This window comes from Zeugodacus cucurbitae, chromosome 6 (assembly GCF_028554725.1).
Source record: "Zeugodacus cucurbitae isolate PBARC_wt_2022May chromosome 6, idZeuCucr1.2, whole genome shotgun sequence".
NCBI lineage: Eukaryota > Metazoa > Arthropoda > Insecta > Diptera > Tephritidae > Zeugodacus > Zeugodacus cucurbitae.
In genome coordinates this window covers 38,164,565-38,192,331 of record NC_071671.1, presented here as the reverse complement: position 1 = coordinate 38,192,331, position 27,767 = coordinate 38,164,565, and the positions used below count along the sequence as shown (strand labels likewise).

Sequence of the window (27,767 nt, the reverse complement as noted above, 5' to 3'; positions counted from 1 at the left end):
TATCCGGAGCATTGAGCCGCGCACAATTCCATTCCTTTAGTTATCTGAAAGCAGTCTGAGGAAACGGTTGCGGGCTCGTCGCTACCGTATGATAAGCAATCGTCTAGTTGAAATTGATCGGCACTAGTGGTGATTATTAGCTAGTGTTTAGTTTTCGTTTTCATGCCACCACAGCTTAACAACACATACACGTCTACCGTCCACGCCACCAAGCACGGCAAGAGATGTACACATACGTTCACATAACTAAATAATAAATACATATGTACATACATACATACATTTATACATATGTAAATAGTTAGTGCATCGCGCAACAGTAAAACGTGCTTTCAGTTTTTCAATATTCGATTCTTCATTCGCCCATTTGTATTTTGCTTTATGTAGTATTCTTTAAAAAACTAATGAACAAAAAAAAAAAATAAATAAACACACTTGCGTACGTTGAAACCCAAACATACATACATACATATATAGAGTGTGCAGGCATATTTTAAGAAAATATAATTACATGACACACATACGTATGTATCGTATGTGCGCGTAGTGTTCGAAAAACAAACGCAAACGGAAGGCAAAAAGTGAAAAGTATTTAAATTTAGTAAATCGAAACGAGCTGTGACTACAAGAAGCAAATGAATAGTCAACACACAAGTAAAGACAATTCGAAAATAGCAACATAAAAAAAGGTAAAAGTAAATGCAAAGTTAAAAGAGGAAATTCTTAAGTTTTGTGAACGGAGCACACAGCAATATTGCCAGCAAAAGCGCGAAGCAGTATTTGCGCCGATTGTTTGTTCACATAATATTCAACTAACACACCAAAGGCGTGCGCGTACGATTTACCACACACAAGCACTCACACAACTTGGTGATTGGGAGCGAGTTCAAGTTGCTCACACACACTCACACACAAGTGCAAACGAAAAGAAAGGCGAACTGGTGTAGAAAGTGTCGCCCACAGTCTACGTAGTAGACCGCCCTCTGAATTCACGCCAGGTGCATACGCGTGAGGCGATCCATCGGTGCAACCATTCTGAACAACATAGAAAACAACCGTTGTTGCTTTCGCGCATGCAAACAGCTGCAACTGCGTCAGACGTTCGGCGCGGCGAACACCATTCAACGACGACAAAGCTAACAGAGAGATAACAACTATCAACCAAAACAACCACAGAGTGCGTATATATGCGATAAAAACAAAACAATAATAACAACGATTGGGCCATAATAATAAACAAAGACGACAACAACGACACCAGCGACAAACGGCAACGCAGAGAATTGTGGATCGACGCCAACGACTAAATTTGTCGTATTAATTTATTTATTTATTCAACACACTGCAGGTAAATGAAAATTATTCACGCATTTAAATTTTAAATTATTGTACGTATATGTACATATCTATTTGTATTGCCGACAGCAATTCACTAACTTCACTATCGATCGCGCACTAGCGTTGGTCAGACATTCTAATCAAGCAAGGAACTGGTAGCTTTGCTGACGGCATTCGAGACACCAGCGAGTGTCTAATATTTAACCCAATTCTACCACACACATTCCTTTCGTTTCTTGCTTATCCCACAGTTGTGCGCACGCACTTGTACACTTTCCAACCGATTTCGACTGCAATCGTGGAAAACTTTGAGCACACATACACTCATATTCTCATGTACACGCATGTGCATGTGACACTACTACCACCACTTGACCGGCAATGTGCGCGGAACAGCGCGTTCTCACAGTCGGCCCATTGCTATCACAAACACCACGTAACAGGTCGTGTTGGCGCTCGCTGTGGAGCTGGCTTTCGCACCGGTTGGCGGCAAGCGGATCGCGCACGCTACACGAGCAGTTGCGACTCTTGCTACCCGGCCGTATTTGCTGCTCTACCCAATACGAATCACGAAAGTACGAGTATGATTGCTAATGGTGCTGAAATACCGCTCTGCTGTTGTTGCTTTATTTTTTGTGTACAATGGCCGAAGCTGTTGGCATTGGGTATTACGTAGACGTTATTGGCGCTGTTAGCGCTCCCAGTAGATACTGGCCTGGCCTAAGTGCAGCGCACACTTGGTAATGCGCGAATGGTAGCTTGTTGGCTTAGTCTCTTATTAGGTAATGACTGCGCGTAGTACTCGTATACGAGCGGTTCAAAAGCGGTTTCTCCGGTTAAAGCAGTTAAGGTAGGAGCAAAACAAAAAGACAAAAATAAACAGTAACATTAAGAAAAGAAACGTTTGCAGACTTAAATAGTATATTTCATTGCTCTGCAGATACGAGTACATATTCAGAATTGGGTATTTGAACTTCTCTGAAGCCTTATTGCGCCAGAATAAATGAATGTGTAGAATAAATGAATATTATACACGCACGTGGCACTAAATTAAGGGCATTTTCTGCAACTTACATATGCACATATTTAGACATTACATACACTATGTTCATGTGTATAATATTATATTTGTGTCAGTTTATATACACACTTGTGTGACGGTAGTTAAAAATCAAGACCTGGGTTACATTGCAAGTTCCGAATAACCGGTTTCCTTTTGCCGGGATAATCTTCGAGCCTATTTTCATCACAAAAAAATTCATAACATCTCTTAGCTGTTCGCAATCGGGTCAAGACTTGTAGTGTCTGGTGTTACTATCCGAGGGCGCTTCTATACGCAGGAATACTGGCTGGCACCTAACAAGGAGTAATCGCCTATTAAATGTACATATGTTTTATTAGAGCATTCAAATTGATCTCTGAAAGTATCACACCAAATTTATTTTGTTTTTAGGTTAGGTTTTAGGTTATAATTCTCCGACACATAATTTCACTTTGGGAAATGGCGCACCACCTAAAAGGTGTTTTGGGATGCATTTGCTTTTGCGATACATATGATATATATTCGACTTAGAGATCAGATATTTTTTTTTGTTTGTTATATCCACTAAGAGAGAAACAAACGCCCATTAATTTAAAAGTTTCCGACATATATATAGCTTATATTTTGAAGTATACCTAACATATAGAAATACCAACGGATCTTATATTAGATCGGTCTCGTTGACACAAATATATATTTTATAAAAGCATTAATTCTTTAATTAAAGTATATTTTGGTGTACAATTGTAATCTTGTCTATATTATTCTTGGAAAGAACAAATATTATTGAAAATATTTGAAATTCTAGATTTGTTTGAACAAAGCAATTTCAAAGCTGTAGTACAGTGAAAGTGACGATCGCAACACCCAAGTTAAAATCAACTTCTAAGATAGTTCCAAAATGTATGCACACATGCATGCACATGTACCATGCACATGAGTATATACGTATGTATGTACAGTGAAACCTCCTACAACCGGACACTCATGGTTACACAATTTTTGTGCCCTTATAGGAGTGGACCAGTAAAAATGTTACTAAAATCCATACAAAAACTTCGTCTTAAATAATTTATTTTACATATATATTTATGCTTTTATCTTTTCTGTTCTGAGAGCCCATTTTTTAGAGCTTCACATCCGTTTATCAGAGCTTTTTTACTGTTTTCTTTACACTTTCGTTCAGTGATTTAAGCTTCTTGTCGAGAGAGAGTTCCGCGTCCACTTACTACAGGATATGAAAATAAAAAAAGTATCCGCCGTCCGGTCATGAGGAGAGAACGCAACGTAAAGCTTGGTTCCTAAATTTTTATCCGGTTAATAGATGTGTCCTCTTATTGGAGGTGTCCGCAAGTAGAGCATTCACTGTATATATGTATATGCATAAAATTTAAGTGCATACCGCATGCCCACAGAGCTCAGTCCCCGCAATTATAGCGACCACAAGCATGTGAGCGTTAAGAGTGTCATGTAGTCGGCGTTGACACAATGCGGCATGTCGAAAGTTTATCGCAACAATTCACATGCTCGCTAGCACATTTATGTATGTATGAATTACCACATTTACGAATATGAATGTGAACATACACATTATGTGCTTATAATTATATTTACAAATAAATGTATGACGACTGCGAATCGTTATCAGCTACACACAGGAAAAAGGGGCCGGTGCGAGATTTAGCTTCATTTTGTGAGAAATCAGAAAAATCGAAATATTTGTATTTTTGATTTTTTATTTATAATAACAATAGACATTCTAACAATGGCCTAGAAGCTTCGCACACACATACATACACAAGCAAACAAATGCCAGTTATACATATACAAATGTTATTCAATTTGCTCTCACTTTATTGCTGTCGAAATATTTGAAGAATTTGACCTTACCAATAATTATTTATTACAATCGACGCGTTGCATTACAATCATGACTGGCATGGGCAAATACTTTAACTTCAAACTACTTGTTGGTTAAAAAAATACAACAATTTGTATTTAAGTATATTCGTCAATTGATTGCATAATGCACGTACGGATAAGCAATCTGTATCATAATCAGCAATCACCTGCATATGTATGTATGTACATACATATGTATGTATTTCATTTATTATTTTTGAATTCTTGTCGGTCACTTGCGCAACTTGCCTAAAGTACGAACACACATGCGTGCATATGTATGTAAGTGTGGTACGTTTATGTGTACGTACATACGTACTTTATAACATCTACTACGTGAGCCGTGCGATTATCAGATCAGGTGGTTTTTTGGGAAACATTTAGAGATAAAAGCACTCAAACCCGATTTGTTAATAAACACTTAGTAGTTACTAGCCTCCGATACACATGAGTGTCTGGCGACGTGATTTTGCATTAATTCACCTACTATTTTGAATTGCTCTCGTAAGTGTGATTTTTTAATTAATTCATCTCTATTTCTTGATAAATTATTTCTATTTATTTCTAATACTTGTTATGCGATTGCAAGCGATTTACAGTTGTTGTTGAATTGTTGAGTGTTGAAACACATAAATATTGGCACTTTATTTAATATTTTTGTGTCCTCATTACGTAGAGACAAATTTGTTGTTCACATGGGAAATTCCATGAAAAGCTAAATTTGGAGAGACACTTTTAAAAATAATAAATGGCTAAACGGAGATTGATTTCCAAAACTCATAGCATTTAATTAGTGATCAATTCATGGAATCTATCATTAACATTTTTGCTTTGCGCACTTGTCACTACTAAAGTGTGACCCATTTCGAGGATCCCCACTTTTTTAAAGAAAAAACACAGAAAATTCAAATTTAATGGGAAATGTTTATTATCATTCGAAAGAACATTCTTTGGCATTTATTTTTGAAAGATTATCTATTCCAAATGTTGTCCGCGGCTACGTCTCTGATGGTCCATCCGTTGAGTCCAATTTTCGATGACTCGTTCGAACATTACGACTGGTAACTGGCGAATGACAAGCGTGATCAAGGTGGGTGATGGTGTTGTGAATAGTATGCGCAGTAGGTCGATTATGTTGATCATTAGTTGGGCGACGCGGGTGAAACTCATTCTTTACAGAACGAGAATTTTCGTAATAAAGTTGAACAATTTGAACAAAAGTAACGTGACAGCTTATCACGACTCACGCGTGATCTGTCAAAAAGAGGCTATCAGTCTATAATTTCTCTTACCGGTGGATCTAGATAATCATAATTCCAATTACAGCTGTTATTGTCGCCAATATCAAAAAGTCCATATATCATCTGGATCGTTGTCAGAACTCGTTGAAAGAACTCAACCAAGAATATCTATGGTTTTATTGGTACTCAATTAAAGGTCATTGTCATTGTCCACCCACCTATTTAAATCCTTTTCTTTAGATCATTGCCGTTAACATAGGCGTTATCTGCGGATGACAGTAGTTATACACGCAATTAAGATGAAATATATAATTTTAACCCGTTACAGTTGGATCAGTATTGGTGGATTTCTTAATTTTGTTATATTTATGACAAGCAAACTTGAATGCAATCAATACGATAATACCATCGTCATTAGTGGCAAAGTCTATGTAAAGTAAATTGCTTTTTATGTATAATAGATTTTTTTTTTTACTTCATTTTTATTTACAATCTATCTACATTAAGATATTCAGTAAATTAGATCTAGTAGGTAATGGCAGAAGCAAATAAGCAAATCTACATAAAGGATTATTTTTTTTTTTACATATACATACATAAGTAAAATATAATTAACTTAGGTTATTAAATACATCCATCAAAAATTCATTTTCATTCATGTTTTTTTTTTTTTGGTTTTTTTGCCAGAATTAAATCTAAGAGAGTTTTATGCCCGGTTTCACAGTCAGTGCTTAGGTTGTGCTTAAGATAAAACAGAAATATTGCGTTTTACAGTTCATACTTAAGTTCTGCTTAAGTACTGAAAATGGGAGACTTAAGCAGTGCTTAAGTAACAGCTGATTTTTGTTTTGAATATTGACTTAATTGTCAAAAAAATAAAATAAAAATTATTTGCTAAAAAAATTTTGGAATTTCTTGCATTCAATGACGGTTATATGCTTTCCTGCGAGTTGCAATAGGTGCCCCCACTCGCTTGCGGTGAAATTCGGTGTCCTTTTATTGTTTCCATCCATTTCCCAGATTCTAAATTTATTCGTCGCAAAGTTATTTTTCATCAACAATAATTTCAATTTGTCAGATGGTATTTGTAAACAAATGTTTTTCATTGTGCTGCCATATATCATAATAGAATTTTATAGAAAATAAGCATCGACTGTGAAACGCAAATGACTACTCAGTCAACAACAATGCTTAGCTAAGATTTTATTTGGGCACAACTTAAGTACGAACTGTGAAACCGGGCATTAGAGAAATGGTAAATCTAAGATATGAGAACGTTTTAGCCGTATAGTGTCATAAGTTGTATCTAACAGACAAACAGCAATTGGGTTTATATGGTTTGAGAGACGTGCAAGATATCTAGCACTGTTTTGGGATCTCATTTTTTATAAAGGGAATACCTAGGTCGTTATGGATAGCTTCATTGGTAACTAACCATGGAGCATTAATAAGTGACCGCAATGTTTTTGATTGATAACGTTGCAAAATCTCTACATTGGACTTACTGGCAGTACCCCAAAGATGTATGCCGTAGTATAATAGATAAAGTGTAAAATTTACCTAAAAAAATATTCACTTATTGCCTCGTATTTTAAATTATATTTCTTAGTATAGTACAGTTGATCTCCTTTTTACACGGTTTTTTTTACACGATTTTTTCTTACACGGTGTTTTTGAACACTTCCCAGTTACCATTTTTACACGGTTTTTCCTTTTTTTACACGGATTTTTTATTTTAATTGTATACTTTTTTGCAATAAAATCAAAATTCCATACGTCAATACGTAACAAATCCATTGCTGTTAAAGAATTTAATATATTCTAAATTTGGTTTAAATTAAAAAATACAAATTTTAGATTCGAAAGCCAGTGAAAAAAGTGAAATTTCAATACGTAAACAAATAAATGAAGCTGTATGAAGAAGTAAGAAAAAAGAAGACACAGCGATTAATGACGGAACTTTGAAATGTATTATTTTCTTACCATTCCCAGAATAGTTGTTGTTTGTTCCTTCTAACAGTAATATGTACATACATATAATACCAAAAAAGTCTATAACAACAACAACAGTGTAAATTCTCACTGTACGAATAGATAGATTTTCATGTAAAATTAGATCTTTTTTACAAGTTTTCTATTTTTTGCACGATTTTTTTCTTAAATTGGTCCCAATACTGAGTTTTATATAAAAATTTGATTTTTTGCACGGTTTTTTTTTTACACGAGTAATTTACTGTCCCAGTTAACCGTGCAAAAAGGAGATCAACTGTATATTTGTTTTTTTTTTTATTTTATTATATACACCAGATTTCCGTTTGAGTAGTAAATTTATTGCAGATTCTTCCTTTCATGCGCCATTTAAGAGTTGTTCTTCATAAGTACTTGTATAAGGTAAATCTATACTACTATTATAAAGAGGAAAGATTTGTATGTATGTTTGTATTGAATAACCTCGAAAACTACTCTGCCGATTTCAAAAATTCTTTCACCATTGGAAAGCTACATTCACCCCGAGTAACATAGGCTATATTTATTGCTAGAATCTCAAACTTCTGGAAATAGTTCCCAAGTGAGGGTATCAAAAATACTCCGTGATGGAGAATCTTAATCTGAAGCTGAAAATCGTCTTGCATGTCATTCCATTCGCTTCGTAATCGCATGCCTAAGAGTCGAGTAACGAGTGCTCGCAGCTGCTTGCTGAACAAAATTTCAAAACCTGCCAAGTACGCGCTTGAGAGTCGAGTACGGAGCGTGTGCAGCAGTTTGAAGAACAAAATATTAGAAACATACAAGCTCGCACTAGGACGTCGAACTCTGAGCGTTCCCAACGCCTTCATCGACAGCGGACACAAAAGACTAGAGGTCGTAATCAAGTTTTAGCTCATTGCAAATAAAATATAATTTTATGTTCGAATTTTCCTCACTTTTTACTTTTTTAAAATGAACCCACACAAGAAACGGCAAAGTAGATACATATGTATGGGAGAGTGTGCATAAGTGTGTAAAAACTTATAACTTTTGAAATGTTTGTTTAAGCCCGTGCGAAGCCGGAGTGGTCTGCTAGTGATAAATAATTCACAATAATATATTTTTTTTAATTGACAAAGCACAAGAGTGATTTCGAAAGAGATGATAGGCCTGTAATTTCTCTGTATGCGCAATATGAGATATCGTGTGTTGATGTGTTAACTTTCAGCTTGCAACACCTCAAGCCCCTCCATTCGTATTTCTGTTTTGCTTTTATTGTTTTGAATATTAGTAAACAGTTTTAATTAGGAAATATAGCATGTGCATATAATTACATATAAACATTTATATGTACATATGTATACAATCATCCATGCAGTTTAAATGCTGATAAAGTCTGTTTAGCCAGATAACCTATAGAACCTTTTCATTAAAATTTGAATTTAAAACTGATACAAAACTTGTTTCGCATTTCGTATTAAACGCGATCAGTCAAGATTTATTTGATAATAAATGGATAAATGACAAATATGCAAACGCAGATGAGCAAAAACAAAGTCAAATGCTATCTGCCTAAACTCGTATGGTCATACTATCAAATCAAAGCAGTATAATGAATATTTAATACTTCAAACACACGCTTTATATGCACACCGCGTGCAGTTTCAAATTTCATTGTGCGATCACTAAAATAAAGAGATCTATTTAGAAAAAACAGTTCTAGTGTAGTATAAGAATTCCTCGCATATAATATTTGGGCTTGAATTTGCCTAAAAGCGAAAGTTTCAAAAGAACTGTAGTAGACTTGTTTAATATATTTATGTACTATAAAAGCACAGTAGGAAGCCAGAAATTGCACTCGAGATCTATATTTATTTATTGCGGCTAGCCTGTTACTAACTATTGTTTTAATGTTAGCTATAAATTATAACTTTATTCGAGAGCAATAAATTTTATAATCTTTACAGCGGCAAGTTGACTGATTATGCTAACAATTCGTCGATTACAAACATTCAAAGGCCAGTACACAAATCTACTTTCATACGAGTACTTGAAGTTGCCTTGTAGCAGTTAAATGTTAATAGAATGTTGTAGGCTTTTGGGTTCTGTGCGTCGTTTCGTTGTCAAGCGTTTTTTTTTAATCTTTCTTTTAATATCTTTATGGCTTTATATATCAATAAAACTTGTACATTTGTAATCCAAAGCACGCTTCAAATATTTGATATTTGAACAAATAAAAATGTTGATCATAATTTGTGACCTAATATAAGCAACAGGAAAGCAGATACGGAGACAAATACACAAATGTTATTAACTAACTGTACACTGTACTTATGTTCATATCAGATTAAGGCGTTGTTTTTTAATTGCGACACAGTTACGACAGCTACATATTATTAGGATAAGAGGCGTCAACTACGTAAACTGATGTCGTAACGATCATTCAGCTATAAATGTTTTCTTAAATGTTTGATTGGTGTGTTTCGAAACGGCTAGAACGGTAGAACTTGAAGAGTTTGTTATTATTATCTAGTGAAATTTCAAATGATCACTATCTCCACCAGCTTCAATTTAGTTTGTTGTCAGAATATAAAAAACCGCATAGTGCTTGTATACAGGCCTTAATTCACTAAGTAAACCAGTGTCAATCCATAAATATTGGAAATTTCGTAGAGCTTCAATCTAAAATCGCTCTATAGATATGATCGACAAAAGTGGGGAAAATATCGTAACTTGAAAAAAACACATATTTATTTACGTTTCATGTTTACTCTCGCAACAAAGTTGCTAGAGAGAGTATAATAGTTTTGTTCACATAACGGTTGTTTGTATCACCCAGAAATAAAAGAGTTAGATATGGGGTTATATATATGTATATAAATGATCAGGATGACAAGTGGATTCGAAATCCGGATCCATGAAAATTGTTGAAATCGGATAATAACCACGCCCACCTCCCATACAAAGGTTAGGGTGGAAATTACGTTGAGAATTACTAAAAGTGAGTTAAATCACTAACGGAAAACATCAAAACAACTAAATTTTACATAAGAAATGCAGAAATAAGTTGCACTCAGATTATTTTTATACTCTCGCAACAAAGTTGCTACGAGAGTATTATAGTTTTGTCAACATAACGGTTGGTTGTAAGTCCTAAAACTAAACGAGTTAGATATAGGGTTATATATATCAAAATGATCAGGGTGACGAAAAAAGTTCAAATCCGGATGTCTGTCTATCCGTCCGTCCGTGCAAGCTGTAACTTGAGTAAAAATTGAGATATCCTGATGAAACTTGGAACACGTATTTCTTGGCACCATAAGAAGGTTAAGTTTGAAAATGGGCGTAATCGGACCACTGCCACGCCCACAAAATGGCGAAAACCGAAAATAAAATTTGGTATGAAGGATCGCACTATGAAGGGGCATATTTGGATGTAATTTTTTTGGGGAAGTGGGCGTGGCCCCGTGGAGAAAATCGGATTGTAACCACGCCCACCTCCCATACAAAGGTTATGTTGAAAACTACTAAAAGTGGGTTCACTCACTAAAGAAAAACGCCAGAAACATTAAATTTCACATAAGAAATAGCATATGGAAGCTACACTCAGATTTTTTACAAAATGGAAAATGGGCGTGGCATCGCCCACTTATGGGTCAAAAACCATATCTCAGGAACTACTCTACCGATTTCAATGAAACTTGGTTTGTAATAGTTTCCTTAAATCCCAATGATATGTTGTGAAAATAGGCTAAATCGCTTCACAACCACGCTTGCTTCCTATATACCAGAACTTTGAAGACGATCTGAATCGTTTACTTTACAATATATAAAGTAAGCACTAGTGAAGATATAGATGCAGAACTTTGCACAAATACTACGTTTATAGTGTGGCAGCCCCATTCTAAAAATCGCCGAAATCGGACCATAGGTTTTTATGGCCCCATATATCGAACACGAGGACCTCGGTGCTTCTAACCTAATATTATGGTTTCCAACTTTCAATGGACTTTATACCATATATATGACGAATATGTGGGTCAAATTGTGTATTATATAATATAAAAAAAGTTAAATAAATAAATTGCGAGAGTATAAAATGTTCGGTTACATCCGAACTTAGCCCTTCCTTTCTTGTTTTTGTTTAATGTCATACTACCATAATTCATCCTTATAGTGTTTTCATGAAATTTAGTTATTGTCTTTTATAATTAAACAGATTCTAAATATATTGAAACACAAAAACAAATTATAATTTTTAAGGAAGAAAGTTTTGCAAAATCAGAAAAAAATATATTTTTTTAACTATAACAATGAAAGGTTCGAAAAGAACGTGCTGCCACTTAACTCCACCGGTTCTAAATAAGGGATCTCTATTAAATGAAAACTTTTTGAAAATTATTTTTCTTTGTTTGAACATTAGTTGACATTTTTATGAACTTAATATAATTTTACTTCGCTTTGTTTTGTGCGTGAACGACGCAAGCTGATGTATTTATATATCAATAAATATATATGAATATATGTATATGTATATGAATGCTGTTTCTGTTCGTATGTTTTTATAAATATGTGTGTCAGTACGTAAATAAATATGTATACATGCATATATCCCATTGCTTGTCCCCTCTCTTATCAGAAATCGGAAAGTAGTGTTTTGGTAGAAAATTGTAAGGCTGCACTCAAAGTTCATTTACATTTCATTGTTGGGTCATTAGACTTGTATAATCTGTATGATTGTGGCGATCGTCTACACATGCTTATAAATAAATATACATATATGAGCACATTTTAATCAATTATTTCTAAGTAATTTATATACTGATTACACTAAATACTCATGTACGTGCATTTGTGTACATACATACGTACATATATATGCATTTGCATATGTATTTCAACGCTATTTGATGTGACAGTTAAGAGAGCTAATTTGCATTCTTTTATAACATTATCTAATAATTACGCAGTGGAAAAATATTGAAATATTTTAACATATTTTTGAAGTCTTACTAATTATTATTCATAATTGTGTAGAAATTAAAGTACGCTGAATGAAATTAATCATTTTCTTATAAAAACATAATCGAATATTTATACCCGAATTGTGTAAAGTTACTGTAATTGCTGGCCTACTTGCCATGTCTACTATAACAAGATTTTACATTGCGAATGGCTACCAGAATTGGTATAATCAGATAACAGCATTGAATTTACATTTTCAAGTAGGACTGTTTTAGCTAATTGTCAGCACTGCTTCAATTTTTATTATGTGTTTAAAATTTTGTGAAATGAAAAATAAAGACAACGAAAGTAATAATTTTCTTTGAAAGTTGCTGCATAATAGATTTTGTTAATTTGTACGTTTGTCATAAAATTAATAGATTCCTTCAAAAAAGTTAATATATTAAGGGTTAAGCATTAGAATAGGCACATTTATTACAACTATAAATATTTTTTAAACGTATTAAAACATCAATAGAATGTAAATTCTAAAAAAATATTTTTCACCATAAAATAACCACCTAAGTAAATACAGTAGTTTACCGAAATAACGAACACATTAATTGTCAGGCCTGTTCGTTAAATCGAATTTTTCGTTAAATCGAGTACTCACTTAGGGTATGTTTTTCAATAAAAATGAGTTAAATATCCGTAAATTGCAGTTTAATAAATTGTTTTATTATTATTATTTGTTAATAAATGAAAAAGCATAACAAAACAATTCAAATCAGCTAAATTCCTCCAATATGAACCAATTTTGACACTTATACTTCTATTTGGTGCTGATCAGCTTTTTTGTGAAATTCAACATTTTTTCAATTTGCACCATTTTTTGAATTTTTTTTAAGTTTTACTTTTAATTCTGGTTTGAAGTTATTTGATTTCTTCTTTCTTTCTTTCTTCATATGTCTTCTTCATGTTGTTCGTTAAACCGAGTACTTTCAAATCCCCGTTGTTCGTTATTTAAGGTACTCATGTAACAAATTTGCGGTTTTCGTTAAAACGAATATTCGTTATTTCGGAAAACTACTGTATTATTGAAAAAATACAATTATACATACAATACAACATGTTTAAAATATTATCCAATAATATAAATCAATCCGACTAATATTCGACGAGATATGCCCTTTGGAAGCTCCGCCCATCAGGCCACGTCAGTCCGAATGTAAAACTTTAAACGCATTTATCTCAAAGCTCAATTTATCAAGGCGGTGGACATGATAACTCAAAAAGTACTGAAACGATTGTGTTCAAATTTTGCATACATCTTTGGATTTCAAAAGTGTATGTTAGATCTGCTGACCTTCACTGTGATCTTGGTGTGAATTCAGTAGTAAACGAAATAACCAAACTTGCAAAGACTCACGAAATGAGATTTATACTGCATGTAAATGAAGAGGCATCCAGACTCATCGGTACTGCTGAACGAGAACACCGACTGAAACGTAAGAGGCCTTCAGACTTAGCAAGGCAACTGTAGCAGCAAATTAATTTCTCTTGCATTTAGCTTTTAATTAATATTTTTAAGTTATTAGAATTGAATTGTTGTTAGTATTTAATCATTGTATACTAGGTACAATTGTAATAAAAAAATAAAAAAAAATCTTTGGAATGACATTATCTGGTTAATGAACGAAGTATTTTCTAATTTTTTTATTATAACTATTTTTTTCGATGCAACTATTTTTTTATAACTATTTTGTATGCCGAAAATTTGATCAAAAAAGTAAATTTTTTGTTTTAAGTTCTTTCAAAAATTTAAATTTCAATATTTTCTTTTTTCCTTATAATTCGAAATATTTTTGGTTTATTGTTTTATAATTAACCAATCATGAGTTATGATGTCCACCTTAATACCTTTTTTTGGACACGTCATGGCAGATGATTTGCCAACGGCTGAGTTTTCGGAATTAAAAATTTCACAAAATACCATTTAAACATACATATATCTTTAATACGCTGAATTGTTTAAATGAAATATATGATTGTATATATTAAAAAAATAGTGAACATTCCTTTGTTTTTAGTCTCTGAATCTCACCTAACCCCAGTTGAACTTCGAATCACCATAATCCACAAAAAAACCTTTGAGTTAGACAGACATTCGAGTTACGGAAGGTAATTTGTATGAAATTTGACTTCTACTGCCAATTCAAGGGAATTAGTTATGGAGAACTTCCCGATATAGGAGTTCGAGTTAAGTTCAACTGTATTCCAATTTCAAAACTCTACTTACATTATAGGCAACTGGGCATGAGGATTTTGCCATTTCTGTGTAATGTAAACAAATATGATAGTAATACATAAAGCAACAAAAGAGATTTGCTACCAAGTTTTCTGTGTTTGGTAAATGATAGCCATGTCTTCTTTATCTAATAAACATTATAATCTTATTGGTATAAATTTAAGACTATACTGAATAAAGTCGATTTTAAGCTGAAGCGCATATCGATAGATGTTGATTTAGATTTTGAAGATGAATCTTTCACAAAAGTAATTCAAAATGCTACGTGGAAGAGTACACCAAATATTCGCGAGAAAAACAAAGTGTAAACAAATTCCCAAAATACATCATGGAAGGTATCTATAAAAACGCAAACTTGAACGAAGATGGCAGCGAACTAGGTCGGCTGCTCTCAAAACTGAGCTTAATAGATGTAAAGCGGAACTAAGAACAAACATTAGACAGTTTAAAAACTGTTCTTTCAAAAAGTATTTGTCCAAATCTGATAAATTTATCGATTATTCGCTCTGGAAAGCTGCAAATAATATTATTAAACAAAGAAAAAATGTCGCACCAATAAAATTAAACTAAACTGAATGCGCCAAAACGAATGCACAAAAAGCAGAAGTATTTGAAAATCATTTGAGAAATACATTTACACCTAAAGATGGACATGAGCTAAATTGTGAAAATAGTTGGTTGGATCCACTCGTCAACATTTTCCAGTTACTAGTAAAGAAATTAAAAGTCTTATCAGGAACGCAAGGCTCCAAAAATCTTCTGGGTTTGACTTAATAACCGGAGAAATATTAGGCAATCACTGGAAAGTATCTGAAGTTATTATGATACCTAAGACGGGTAAACCAATACATCGCTCATTTACATGAATAGTTTAACAAGGGTATATTTTTATTTCACGGTTTATTTTTCTGTGCAGCAGAATGAATTTTTATACAATATGGACCATGAAATTGCGCACATTTCTGCATAGTCAACTCAAAAATCGTGTTTTTTGAGTAATGACACTATTCATGTAAATGAGCGACATGATGTCACATCTTATAGGCCAATATCGCTTCTGCCAGCTTTATCGAAAATCTTCGATAAAGTTCCCATAAAGAGGTTCAAATCAATAATAGATTGAAAAGTTCGGCTTTCGTGATCACCATTCAACAATTGACCAGGTGCACCGAATCGTTAATTTCGTTGAAAATGCTATGGATAACAAGTAAGGAAGTGCTAAGTTCGGGTGTAACCGAACATTTTATACTCTTTTTTTCAATATTTCTTTATTTATTGAATCTGCTTTTACTTTAAGCCTAACAATAAGTTATAAAATCTTAAATCTATTTAAAAAACTAGACATGCTCAAACAAGTGATTGAGCTGTATTGGTGAAACGTTGCTCTTTAGTACGCAGGCATATCCCTTCTTTTTAGGCGTGTTTGATCGCAGGAATGTACTAAGGCATTAGCCAATGGGTTTGGGTGATCACGGAGTTTAGATATACATATATTTCAATCTGCTGTCCTCTACTGCTTTCTTCACCATAGGGATACCAAGATCTTTATGGATATTTTCATTGCGAATGTACCATGGTGAGCACGTGATTGATCTAAGCATTTTCGAATGGAACCTTTGTATTATATCAATATTAGTTGCACAGGTCGTACCCCACAGTTGAATGCCATACATCCAAATCGGCTTTATGACCGCATTGTATAAAAGCACTTTGTTGTCTAGGCTAAGTTTAGAGTTTTTATTTAAAAGCCAATTTAAATTTACAGCTCTTATCTTCATGCACGTTATTTTACTAGATATATGTTTTCTCCACGTAAGCCTTCTATCTAGGTGAATACCAAGATAGGTAACTTCATTCGCTTGAGGCACTAGAATATTGTTCATTTTTACTGCCGGGCACATTTTTGGTCTTAGCGAAAATGTAACGTGCTTACACTTTTGTTCATTCACAATTATACGCCAGTTGGCTAGCCATTCTTCGACAGATCTTAAGTTCTCCGATAATATTCTTGATGCTATAATGTTTCATTTGTTACGGCTCACTAAAGCTGTGTCATCCGCGAAAGTTGATGTCAAAACATTATTAGCTGTTGGAAGATCAGCAGTATAAATTTAAGGATAGAATTCATTCAAAATATATTTGATCTGGCAAAGTCCTTGGTCTCTTCTTTGTTATCCCCACTTTCATGATAGGCCAGAGGTTATCTATGGGGTTTATATCGGGACTGTTTCCGTGTCAGTCCAACATAATACACCCAATATATTCAATTGAAAGGGCCAGGTTTTCCAGTAAGAGCTGTTGGTATTTAATTGGGTTAACATTTCTATCAATTAAGGGCAACTTTCCAGCACCACGATCAAAAAAAAACACCCCCCGATCTTGCAGATCATTCACCAACTTTTCTGCGAACGTGCGATATATCGTCCGAACCGAAGTGGTTAATTTTGGATTTATCTGAAAATACGACTTCTCCAATACTAATTGTGCAATTTAGCCCACTGGAGGCATTTTTGTCGTATTTTTACCGAAAAAAGTGGTTTTTGGGAGGCGCCGTAGTACAATCCGGGTTCTGATTTTGGTTCCATTCAGTTTCCGAACCTCGACTCTAATGTCTTCAACGGGCTTAAATTTGTTCCGAATTTTAATCCGCTTAATATGGTGGTCATCATTGACGGTAGCGTTTTATGGACGCAATTTTTGGAAATTTTTTAAGGAAAACATTGATAGTAATCTAACTAAACTTTATTTGTTCACAAATTCTGCGTATACTCATGTCCTGAGATCGCAAAGCCAAAATTACTGTTTTATCAATTTCACTCAATTTTGGCCTTTTTGCACTTTTCATGGTACATTCAGTAAAATAAATAAAGCGTTTTCTTGTATCTGAATAATGTACTTAGTATAATAAATACTTTCTTGTATATGAGAATTTGATTTGTTAATACTACATCGATTTAAAGTCAATGCAAGTAAGTGTTCCGTTTTTACATATTTTAAGAGAAGATTTATTCTTAACATAGATATAATTTGAAGTTAGATTATCCACAGAGGAAAAACAATCAAACACTCTATAATCTAAGAAATATTTAATTGCTATTGCTATATATGTATTTTATCTATTATTTATTCTAACCAAAAGTTGAGTTATGTATATTTCGTAGTTAGCATAATCTCCCCGCTACTGTTACTACTGGCTACTATTAAATCGAATCTCACACATTCTTGCCTCATATTATAACTGAAATTGTAATGTGCCACGTGCTTCTAAGGATTCATAAGGCAGTATAAAACAAAATCCACACTGGCGTTAAATATTTTTGTGTAAATACATTTCGTGATCATGTGTAGTTCTGTATATATTTGTAATTAGATAATATATTCGTACTGATCTTGTTGGAAATGTTCCACTAAACAATAAATAAGCGGTGAAGTGGCTATGGTATGAATATTAAAATGTTTGCAGTCTTACGGGCCATATTTAATTTTCAGTGCAAATATAATATTATCATGTGTATTTTTACCTTCAATGTGTGTATATATTTATGACGTCCGCCTTGTGTGTACACACTCTCACAGTTTTTGTCTCATTTGACAATCTTAAAATAACAATTAAGTAAATTAAGTAAATTCGGAGTAAAATATATCTTAAAATACTACTTCTAAGTTTTTTAGTTTATCAGTTAAAGTAGCTCAGTCTGAAGATAAACGTAAATGGTTTCTACAATTCTAAAAGGGGCTACACATTCATAGAATTCGTAGATTAGTGCAGATCTTATTTAATCAGATATTGTTGCAAAGTGCTCTTGATATCCTATGTTAATTACTGTAATCCTTTCTCTTATAAAATTATTTTTGGCTTGAGTTTTAAAAATGAAAATTTCTAGATAAATATATTACTGTAAATGAAAATGCAATAAAAGAGGATTCAATTTTTTGAAAAAAAAAAAATGGTCAAAACAATTTGTGCTTAATGCTTCCTTTACATACTTTACGTTTGATACCCATAATATAGTTTACGTCAATGTATACCTTTCTTATTTTTCATACTTTGCTCTCTGCTTGAGGTATTTATTTGTATACTGTTTGGTAAAATCTAAAATTCTTCAAAAACAAATAACAACATATCTTACAAAAATATTGTGAAATTTAGAAATCCCTAACATAGGACATAAATAAATGTCAAAAGTGTCGATCTTAATCTTGAACAAGTATGTACATAAATACAAATGAAATATTCCAAACACTAGTTGCGTTGAGTATATGAACCCATATAAATACAATTTATACACATATACATACATACATATATTATAGCATAAGTGTTTGTCTGGACATTCAAGAACATTATATATACACATATTATCACAGTAAACACTAAATACAAAAATAGACATTTCTACAAATTATACAAAAATAACATTTTCAACGGGTAACATAAAAAACTGTATTACGTACACAAAATATATTTTTCATACATATCTGCAAGTACATAGTATATATACTTAGGGGCTCGGCAAAAGATGTCAACAAGGAAAATAACACGGCGAAAATCGCGAGTTCTTTATGAACTCATGTAAAAGTTACTCCTTTTGGATCAGAGAGTACTCCGAAATTAATGTGGTCCAATGAACAATGCGATGACCTATATACTACAGAACCTCATGCTCTAAAAGTGTATAACTTCAGAGTACGCCAAGGTCTACCTGCGTACTCTTTCGTAACCATTTTGAACCATCTGGAGTATTTGCGGTAGTTTGTTTTCAGAACGAAATCTTAATATACTAAGAACAAACTGTCCCACTTTCCCAACACTTCGTAACCAAGTCGGTCGTTTACACATCGTGCAATGATCAGAATCGTAAAAGCACGAATACTGATCTTGTGGAAATGTTCATTTCAGAGGACTGTTTTGTAGTATACTCAGATATCGCACAAATGATTCAATAAATGGTTCAATAATATTTGAAGGGAAATTGTATACGCAAATATCTACTTCTATACATATGTATGCATGTATGTAATTTCGTATAACACTTTATATTCCCAACTGGTCTATGCGTGGCCTACAGGCCGACCAGACTAACCTAACCTAACCTTATATTCCCAAAGAAATATGTATATCTAAATAATTTATCAAATAAGTTGAGTGTTAGATTTTCAGATTTCCGCTTTAGAAAGCTTCATAAAACAAGGTCTTTGTACGGACCTTCATACATATGCATATACATATGTACATACACACATTTGCGCAAAAATATGCAATTCTGTATTATAAGAATGATAAAATAAAATTTTCGGAATTATTGCTATATAATCGGTTGACGCAAATTCTCTTTCAAATTATGCAATACGCGGCTTAAGTGAATTGTGAAAGTGTCAAAGTAATTTCAAATGTTGCAAGTAACAAATCACTTCCCTATTGAAATATAATTTTTAAACTCTCGCAACAAAAGTTGCTAAGAGAGTATTATAGTTTTGTTCACATAACGGTTGTTTGTAAGTAATAAAACTAAACGAGTTAGATATAGGGCGACGAGACGAGTCAATATCCGAATGTCTGTCTGTCCGTCCGTCCGTGCCACAGATAACTTGAGTCAAAATTGAGATATCTTGACGGCCCCGCCACCAAATCGGTTATTTGTATATATCTCACAAACCAAAAAACCAAACTTTATGCAGTCGTTTCTTTTAGTCACTTCTTAATACAGTCCAAAAATGAAAGAAATCGGATAATAACCACGCCCACCTCCCATACAAAGGTTAGGTTGAAAATGACGAAAAGTGCGTTAACTCACTAACGAAAAACGTCAGAAACACTAAATTTTACTGAAGAAATAGCAGAAAGAAGCTGCACTCAGATCTTTTTACAAAATGGAAAATGGGCGTGGACTACTCGATAGATTTCAATGAAATTCAGTATATACTTTTTTTTTGACACCCTAACGACACGTGTGGAAAATGGATGAAATCGGTTCACAACCACGACATTTTCCCACATAACTAAATTTTGAAGTCCATCTGATTCCTTCACTTTGTAAGATATACATAAGGGTCCAATGAAGATAGCGAAATAAAACTTCACACAAATACTGTATATAAGATCCGTGGCATCACTTGTGAAAAATTGTCGAAATCGGACTATAACTTTTCAATGTCCCCGATATCGAATATGAAGAACTCAGTGCCTTATGGTAATTTTTCACCGAAAATATCGGTAAATCTCTCAGATGTCTCAATTTAATTCAGAGCAAATCGTTTTCTTTTAGATGTGTGTCTCTTTACCAGAAATGGTTAAAATCGGGTCATAACTTCCCCTAGTTCTCATATACTATTTATAGGATTTTCAAAAAAACCGAGGGGCTTAATAGCTTATAATTCGGTTAATATGTGAAAAACATTAGCCAAATTATGTAAGCATATACTCTCAGGTATAATATATGTTGATGGTGAAAATGAGTGAAATCGGTTCAGGAATTACCTCAGGCTATATACTATATATGATGATTTTCGTTTTTCTATGACATATGTACATAGATCATTCACGATTTCTTAGTGGGTTATTTCTTGTATGTGAGATGAATCTCATACTACATTCCCTCAGTGCTCATGAACCAACTCTCATGCGAATACTGTGACATATTTTCCGCCAGACAAACATACATATGTATACATCCACTTGTACGAACAAGCATAACCATACATGCGTATTATATAAATAAAACAGAGTCGGTAATGTTGACTTTTTCTATTAAAGCAATATATTATTATGAATGCTCAACATTTTAATTGGTCTACATGGGCAATAACGTCTTTTGAAGTCCAGCCAGAAAGCTTCATTGTAAATTTCACTGTTTCAGTTATGCTCTCCTAAAAAGTCGTAACCGAGAGCATCTTTGTGCGAACTTTAAATTTATAAACACTTTGGTAACTGAAGGCTCTCAAAAGACTTTGATTAGACCAGATGAATTTCAGTTAAGTTTCATTCCCACATCAGTTTCGAAACTACCGTGGTATATACATATATATATATATCAGTTTTTATACTGAAAGTTCGGCTCCATATCTACTAAACAACAGTCGGATTTTTGCTTGTGGATGCAGTGATCTTAAGATCGTTAGAACACGTCGATGAGGAATCAAAGAACATTCTAAATTGATATAACTATACATAATAATGTTTGAAGCTATATTGTTAAAAATACCACAAACAAACAGTTCATTCTTTTGAAAATGCATTCCTGAAATGAAAAGAGCTGTTCATGTTATTAGTGGATTTGAAGCAGTGCAAAACGGTTCTACAAATTAAGGGATATTAGAATTGATCTCAAAAGATTAAGTGAGAAAAAGCTCTGACGAAGTTGAAAATAACACCTCTAAATGTGTTTATCAAGCGAATTCCCAGTGCCATTCGAAATCGAATGAACAACAAACAATACAATTACTGATTATTTAAAACATTTGATAAATCAAAAATACTATTGTATTTCACAATAACATGATAAAGATAACGAACTATGGTTCCAAAATAAGATTACAGTGGTTATCTCACACGAAAGGCATGATCTTCAACCATGTGTCGTTAGAATTTGCATTGTAAACTCAAGCAGTATTTACTACAAATCTTTCGGTTGTCAAGCAACAAAATTTTCCAAATACTCGAAATTATCTTAATTAAATAAATAGGAAGTTAATATCTGGACAAATATATAAAAATAGTTGTACGAAGCGTAATCGCTTAAGTGTTACTTTACGATCGGTACAATTTCAGTTTGTTTAGTTTGGTTCCAGATAAATATAGCATAACATTTTTTAATAAGTTTCAGTGTTATAGCATAAGGCACATGACCAAACTGTAATGCATACACGCGATTTTCGTTACTTCGCAGAGATGAAATCATATATTGCTTATTTAAGCATTGTGAGCTGTGCCGAAAAAGAGCCGTTGAAAAAGTTCGCGTCGGACGAAAATAAAATCATAAACCGGGTGACGGTTCCACATAACTGTGGTATTTAAGTAACATTTGTTAAAAATTTATATATTTATAAAATAGACAAAGGATATATCCAAAATAGGTAAATATATACTTATTATTTGGCGTATAAATTAATTTTTTTTAAATAAGTCTAAAGTGAAATCTGTACGCATTCTTTACCGAAGAGTTTCTTAAATTCAATGTTTCCGGCACATATTTCGCAGTATTTGGCAAATGTTTTACATTAAGCGATAGCTGACAACATTTTCAGAAATGGATTTATTTTAGGTATGTCGGTAAAGTGGATGTTGGAAGGATGACTTTAAGGTCTATAAAAATAAATACGTATATTTCTTGCTGTTTGCACTCTCTTTGTTAGAGAGAGTAGGCATTCTTTGATTGCGGGAGTCTCTGCTTGAAAAACACTGAAATTAATCTGCAAGTCGGAAGGCGATTTTGATGTCTAATGACACTACCTTCCACTCGTTCCTATAGTTTGGATCCATCTGTACATATACTTATCCCCGTATTTTGATCAACCTCGCCCTCACCCTATCACTGTCCTCTCTAGTGGTAAAGGGAATATTAAGGAGAGAAATTAGATTTATTTCTGACGGATTACAAAAATCCGTGGTGTTAGGTGGGAATGGGAACCTGCTAAGTATATTAGAGTGTTCCTTATTATAGGTGACTATAAGGAAGGATTCCCTCAGCCTAAGTGCCACCTACGCTGACAGTTGCTTACAGAACAAGTCTATAGGCAGTAGGTAGAGAATAACGTCCAGCGACTAAGCGTTGTTCTAAGAGTGTATAAGTATAATTCGGTGGTGTATAAGTATAATTGTAAAGTGTGTTAAATAGTCGAATGGTCTAGTAGTACCACAGTCAAATGATTTGTTTTAAATAGGTGCTGACGTCAAATATACAATGTGACTGGCTGAATATAATCTCTCAATTTAAATTGTTGATTATAAAAATACTCTGTATTACACAAAATACCTTATCGATGTTAAAATCATAACAGAAATTAAACTATTGCAATTGTAAAAAACAAAGTAGTTACTATTTTTTCGCTTTCATTGAACTATATTTTCAGAATAAATGGCAACACAGAGCTCGAGAGCACATGAGGAGGCCAAAGCTGTTGCTGAGCCGCTAAATGGAAAAGATGAAGACTACGAAATTGATGAAGCAACAGCAGCGGTAGTTGTTCCACCGGATAGCGGCTGGGCATGGGTTGTGATGGTAGCATCATTTTTATGTTGCACGGTACTAGACGGCATCGTATTTTGTTCTACTTTTATTCAAAACGACTTAATCAAGGAGTTTGAAGTGACAAAAGGTTATGCGGCACTGGTGTCTTCACTGCTTAGCGGTTGCTATTTAATGGCTGGACCATTTGTAAGTGCATTAGCAAATCGATTCGGTTTCCGCCCTGTAGCTATGGTTGGTGCACTATTTGCCGCAGTCTGCTTTGGCATATCATATTTTGCTGTTAGTATCGAGGTCTTATTTATAACATATGGAATTCTCGCTGGCATTGGCTTCTCCATGGTCTATATACCGGCCGTTGTAATTATTGGATTTTATTTTGAAAAATATCGCGCTCTGGCAACTGGTATTGCTATGTGTGGTTCTGGTGTGGGCACCATTGTATTCGCCCCATTAACTGACATGTTGCTTAAGTCGGGTTGGAGATTCACACTCTTAATCCAAGGTTGCATAATTGCGTTATGTGCATTGTTCGCATGCGCGTTTAGACCAATTCAGCCCATCACACTGGCTGTTGATGAAGACACAAACGAGAACAAGAATGATAATGAGAAACGCAATGGACATGGCAATATTGTTGCACCAACGCCTCAACTCCATCAAGCTGCCTTTACTAAACCACTGCCTGAAGGACGTTTCGCATATTCAATGCCGAATTCAGCACATAACACCTATATGGGGGCGTCTCCCAAACATCATTATCCAACAGCGGCAGAAGTCTTTAGAGGTGCTAATATTGAACGTCGCCTCTCGAACTCTTCCGGCAAAGGCACCGAATTGAAAGCTCTGCGAAAATCACAGCCAACCACTCCGAACGGCGAGCCACAACCCTCCCAACTTCACTTCAATATTAACAAAGAATTGACAACAGTTGGAGAGAATGAAGAAGAAACCGAGAATGAGAATTTAATCGAAACTGAGGCAAAACCAGCTATAATACAGGCACGCAGACATACAGTATCTGGCAGACGGCCAAACGATATCGTTGGAAAGAAGAGTGCAGTCGGTTCGCAAGATACCGTACACAATATCCACACTAGACCAATGTATCGCGATGATATTTTCTTCACTGGCTCATTAGCACGAATCCCACAATACCAATCACAAACTTCACTCGCCTATCATATGTCGGTGACACGTCTGCCAACCAAACAGGATATGCTTGAAGATCGCCAAAAGGGATGCCGTCTCTGTCCCGAAGCTGTGCGGCGCACCTTATCGACGATGTTGGACACGTCACTGCTGAAGTCGCCATCCTTCATGTGTCTGGCTTTCAGCGGTTTTCTCACCATGATGGGTTTCTTTGTGCCTTTCATGTTCTTGAGAGAACGCGCCGAAGCGGCGGGCATGGACCAAAGTACGGCACTTAGCGTCGTTTTCGGCATAGGCTTGGTTAACACAATTGCTAGGTTAGTTTGCGGTACGGTCAGCTCGATCCCCAGCGTGAAACCACTTTGGCTGAACAATGTGGCAATCACAGCAGGTGGCCTGGCGACAATTTTCAGTGGTGTGCAGATAACAGTTGTGACTCAGTGGGCATTTGCTATCTTCTTTGGTGTTTGTATTGCTTGTTTTTCGGCGTTGCGTTCCCTAATTGCCGTGGAAATGATTGGATTGGAAAAACTAACTAATGCCTTTGGTTTCCTTATGCTGTTTCAGGGAATTGCAGCCACAGTTGGAAATCCTATTGCAGGTACATCAAACATATTCTATAAACATACATACTGACCGACAAAAAAAAAAACAAAATAACGAACTAATAAACGAAGAGGCACACGAATCACAGTTGGTCTGTTAGACGTAATAGTTTATTTTTCGGCATACCATTGACAAAAATATAATAATCGTTCTAAGCTCGTTCAATAATCTAACCGTTTACATATAGCCAAATGAGATTATCAATTGTCAAATGTGTTGCATTTGTTGTTGTATTATACATATTTCTCTCGCTGCCGGCCATTTTTGTTTACATTTTCATTTGACATTTATCCTCTTCGCAAAATTATCGATAAACCTAGGAATAACAACGAAAATCTAGTTGTATAATACGAGATAATTTTATAATCTCGGATTATCCAGCGAGGAATTTTGTATGGGAAATCTCGTTTCTTAATTACAGATTATCGGGTTAAGCTCGTAAATGGAAATAATCTCGTTATATTTAAATATAGTATAAAATAGCTTTGAAATAGATTAACTTAATTTGATGCAATGAAATAATTGATATCTGGCATTATAAAGACCCACATCTATTTCCTTTTTATACTCTCGCAACATGCTGCAAAGGAAGTATTATAGTTTTGTTCACGTCCGGAGGTTAATAACCATTTCTCAGAAACTACTCGACCAATTTCAAAGAAATTTGGTATATAATATTTTCTTAACTCCATGATGATACGGATGGAATAGGGATCGGTTCACAAGCACGCCTACTTCGGATATAACTAAATTTTTAATTCACTCTGAATCCTTCACTTCACGGTAAATCTCTCAGATATCTTAATTTAATTCAGAGGAAATCCTTTTCTTCTAATAATGTGTCTCTTTACCAGAAGTGGTTAAAATCGGGTCGTAATTTCCCCTAGCTCCCATATACCTAATTATAGGTTTTTCAAAAATACGGTGGGCTTTATTCTGGTTGATATATGAGATATCACAAATTTAAGTGAGTGTATATGGGATATCGAAAATGTGTCATTAAGAATTGTGTATAATCAAAACATATTATTTATTGCTAAAAAATGTTCCATAATAAAGTCAAATAATCATCTCAACTAACAAATACTTTCTCGTACGTGAAATTAGACACATCGATGGTGACCCTAAACCTTAGGTTCCTGTAGTTTTCAGAGTTGTATCTGTGAAATGAACGTCATCAATACTTTCTAAAACTTTTGCTGAACAAAATTTGAACAATTAATTAATGTGTATGCATGTGACAGACAGACCAAAGACAGAAAAATAAAAAGTGTATTTTTTTAGTATTGTCAAATGATTTAAATTCACTGACATAATTTAGTGCCCATTTATTGAATTAATCAATATTCTCCCCTCATTCCAGGCATTCTCTATGAGCTGACACAAGACTACAATGCTGCGTTCTATTTTTCTGGCGGCTTGATATTAGTTTCGGCATTCCTCTGCTACCCATTGACTTATATTGCTGACTGGGAGAAGGCGCGCAATGAAAGAAACGCTGCGCAGAGTCCCCCAAGAGCCTAAGTATAATCATGAAGTTAAAATTCAAATAATAGATACAACTGAATGAACATATAACAATAAAGTAGTAAAACTAAAGACTTGAATTTAAAATGTGTATGTATTGTACGTGTATGTATGTCCATTTGATTTATACATACACACATACATATGTACATAAGTTCGCATGTGTGTCCGAGACGAAACTAAAGCTTCCTAACCGAAGTCAGGCAAATAGCTTAAATACAATTAATAAGTTATACTGATAAGTTACGAAATTGTAATTAAATATTTTCTAGAATATGCATATTTGCATAGGTAAGTCGAAAAATTATTATATTTTATTAGCAACGACTACGCTAATTTAATATAAACTACAGTGTAACTTTAACATTTATAATTTATTAATTTGTTAAAAAACAAAGGAACAATTTAATTAATAAAAAAACATGAAACATAATCTTTCCGGTGTTTCTCATTCATTTTTAACAATAAATTATCAGTGGGCTCAGTTCTTGGACTTTACTGAATTCGGGATCTTATTTCGCTGAATTGATCCCCAAATTGGCTAAATATACCTC

General features: G+C 34.0%; 1 protein-coding gene across 4 annotated transcripts; it reads left to right on the top strand.

The window, feature by feature from the left end:
- The first annotated feature begins 25 nt into the window (after nt 1-25).
- Slc16a14_2 (Monocarboxylate transporter 14) lies at nt 26-27,646 on the top strand. Of its 4 annotated transcripts, none has more exons than XM_011192538.3 (3): nt 26-1,348; nt 23,813-25,681; nt 27,050-27,646. In XM_011192538.3, the coding sequence occupies exons 2-3, from the start codon at nt 23,818-23,820 to the stop codon at nt 27,208-27,210; spliced, it is 2,025 nt and encodes a 674-aa protein (XP_011190840.1). In that variant the 5' UTR covers nt 26-1,348; nt 23,813-23,817; the 3' UTR covers nt 27,211-27,646. The 4 variants fall into 4 exon arrangements, with proteins under 4 accessions (XP_011190840.1, XP_011190842.1, XP_011190841.1 ...); XM_011192540.3 differs by lacking the exon at nt 26-1,348 and adding an exon at nt 1,398-2,188; XM_011192539.3 differs by lacking the exon at nt 26-1,348 and adding an exon at nt 4,501-4,786.
- Nucleotides 27,647-27,767: the final 121 nt, after the last annotated feature.

Bases quoted from the DNA above. Each gene is read 5' to 3' on its own strand.
- Slc16a14_2 (XM_011192538.3), top strand. From the start codon at position 23,818: ATGGCAACACAGAGCTCGAGAGCACATGAGGAGGCCAAAGCTGTTGCT. The intron at 25,682-27,049 runs GTACATCAAACA...CCCTCATTCCAG, and splicing joins AGTTGGAAATCCTATTGCAG to GCATTCTCTATGAGCTGACA.